Source organism: Meleagris gallopavo, chromosome 11, assembly GCF_000146605.3.
Source record: "Meleagris gallopavo isolate NT-WF06-2002-E0010 breed Aviagen turkey brand Nicholas breeding stock chromosome 11, Turkey_5.1, whole genome shotgun sequence".
Taxonomy (NCBI): domain Eukaryota; kingdom Metazoa; phylum Chordata; class Aves; order Galliformes; family Phasianidae; genus Meleagris; species Meleagris gallopavo.
This window is the reverse complement of record NC_015021.2, coordinates 14,317,485-14,319,894: the sequence shown is the minus strand read 5'-3', so window position 1 is coordinate 14,319,894 and position 2,410 is coordinate 14,317,485. Positions and strand designations below refer to the sequence as shown.

The 2,410-nt window shown below is 44.4% G+C and overlaps 1 protein-coding gene across 1 annotated transcript in view; it reads right to left on the bottom strand.

Moving 5' to 3' along the window:
• The window catches only part of FYTTD1 (forty-two-three domain containing 1), a 13,375-nt gene that overhangs the window by 10,602 nt on the left and 363 nt on the right, over positions 1-2,410 (bottom strand). Inside the window, exon 2 of the mRNA XM_010716783.3 lies at positions 2,361-2,408. Within this exon, the coding sequence (XP_010715085.3) occupies positions 2,361-2,408 (48 nt within the window). The remainder of the gene's footprint in view (positions 1-2,360; positions 2,409-2,410) is intronic.

The following is a 2,410-nucleotide window of genomic DNA, read 5'->3' as shown; positions in this document are numbered from 1 at the left end:
AAAAAAAAAAAAAGAAAGATTTGACACATTTAATGTCTAAAGAAAAAACTTGAGCAGATTAAAGTCATGTGAAACAAACTGGTTAATCTTGCAAAGCCAGCACACACAAGTTAAGGTTCCAGACATATTATCTCTATAAAACATCCAGCCTCTGTTAGTCTTACAGTACCTCTTTCCCCTATTACCCTATGAAACAAGCAGTTGCATACATTCAAACATCCAAGGTACTTTTAAAATTGTGGTATTTACTCAAACACTGCATTTTAATCAAATGACCCTGTTAGTTTTTGTATATAATTAAAGAAAAGATCAACCTGCCCCATTCTCACACTTCCTAGATTTCAGCCCAAACACCTGTTCAAGACACAGCACTCTCACGTTACTTAATAAAACCATACCAAGAAAACTAAGGCTATCTTCAAATATTCACTCAGGTTCAGATGATGGGAAAAAAATATTTGCAATCCAAACAGCCACCTTATTTATTACCTTAGGAAACAACGTTGAACAACTTATTAATAGGTTTATGAATACAAGATAATGCAAGATAAACTCATGAAAACCTGACAAGTTTGTCTACAGCAAATCACATCACGGCAGTGTGATTTCATCTGTTGATCAGGTTAGCTGGCTCAGGAGACAGCAGTAAAGCAACCAACTGCTCTGTATCCCATTGAAGTAAAGGTAAGAGAAAAACAGGTTATTTTGCTACAAAAATGAATTAAAATTTGGAGAACAAAAAAAAAGTTAGTTAAAGAGATGCTGGTACAGCTCATTTAGGGCTGGATTTCTATAGAATCTTCTTTACCAAAGAGATTATTCCTAGAGGAAGGATTAGATGCCCCATCCCTAGAGGTGTTCAAGGACAGATTGGATGTGGCCCTGGGCACCCTGGTCTAATATTAAATGGGAGGTTGGTGGCCCTGCCTGTGGCAGGGGGGTTAGAGATTCATGATCCTTGAGGTCCCTTCCAACCTGGACCATTCTGTGATTCTGTGAACTATCCTTTCTATATGACAAAGGAAACTAAAGCCAGTCATGTTTTATGCAGCTCAAAAAAACCTGTCACTGCCAACGGCACTACTCAAGCAGGAGCACTGCTTGAACTTCGTTCCAGTAATAACATGGTGTTGAGTCAAACATAAAACTTCCCAACATTTCCAAGTAGAAAGTGTGCTTCTTCGTATCACTTAACTCCACCCCCACATACCTGCCATCAACCACCATGCTCAGTGAGCACCGGTCCTTGCTTCACAGCTCATCTGCTCCAACTTAACTCCCATTTTTTTGGGAGACAGTTAGTTGTTGGTGCACGTATGCTTGAAAGCTTTTTAAATATAAGAACTTACTTTTCAGTTATTTGGGGAAATGAAGGGTATCTGGGACATTATGCATTTGTTAGCTAAGACAGACTGAAGTATTCTCCTATTTTGTCTGAGATCAGAGATTTAAAATTACACAGAATAACGTAGGAACACTGTCACACTGGAAGCTCAGTCTCAGAGCACATAACATGCTAGCAACGAAAAGTTTACTGTATGTTAGCATATGAGAAAACCCTCAACACGAAGATCTTAAAGTTCCCCAGAATAGCATTATGTCAACTTTTTGACACCGTGCCAGATGTGGGACTGCATCTTTGCCTCCAGCAGGCCATAAAACTGCAACTCAGAAGCAGGAGGCGCAGATGAAACTGTTCTCATGCCTTGCAACTGAGCAAGTCAAGGGTCACTGCCACACAGGAGAGTTTGGTAAACACAACGTCACCACCACAGCACAATTCTCTGCCACCTGTTGCGACTCAAGGTCTGGAACACAGAGCAGTGGTAAATTCAAAAGAAAAAGAAGAAAAAGTTCGACTTTATGAAAACAGCTGACCAGTGAGAGCTGATGGAGTTATGTCTAGTAACCATGCTTGGGGAAAGAGATTCAGCGTGTACTGCATAAAGAGAAATGCTCCACATCCAGAACCCAATCCATCATTTCACAAATCGCCTCCACCACGGGAACGAAGAGCAACAACGGAGGGCACACACACAACGAAGGACGTACACGAAGTGACCCACAAAGGCCAAGTCGCCCGGTTCCACTTTCCGGAGCAGATCTCTCAGTTCCAACGCAGCGCTCTTCGGTAACAGAGCAGCCCTGGAGCACACGACCGCAGCTTTTGGTGGCACTGCCGGGCCACACGCCTTATTTGTCCGATCGAGTCTCTCAGCCGAACTCCAGAGGGGTCACCAGCTTCAAACGCCGCTGGAAGCGTGGCCCGACCTGCCGACCCCCGCCCGGCCCGGCCCCGCCCCCCCTCAGCGCTCGGATCAGCCGCAGCCCCTCACGCTCCCCCGCGTCGCCCACCTCACCCAAGGACATGTCGATCTTCTCCAGGCTGTCGCTGCTGCCGCTCCGGGTC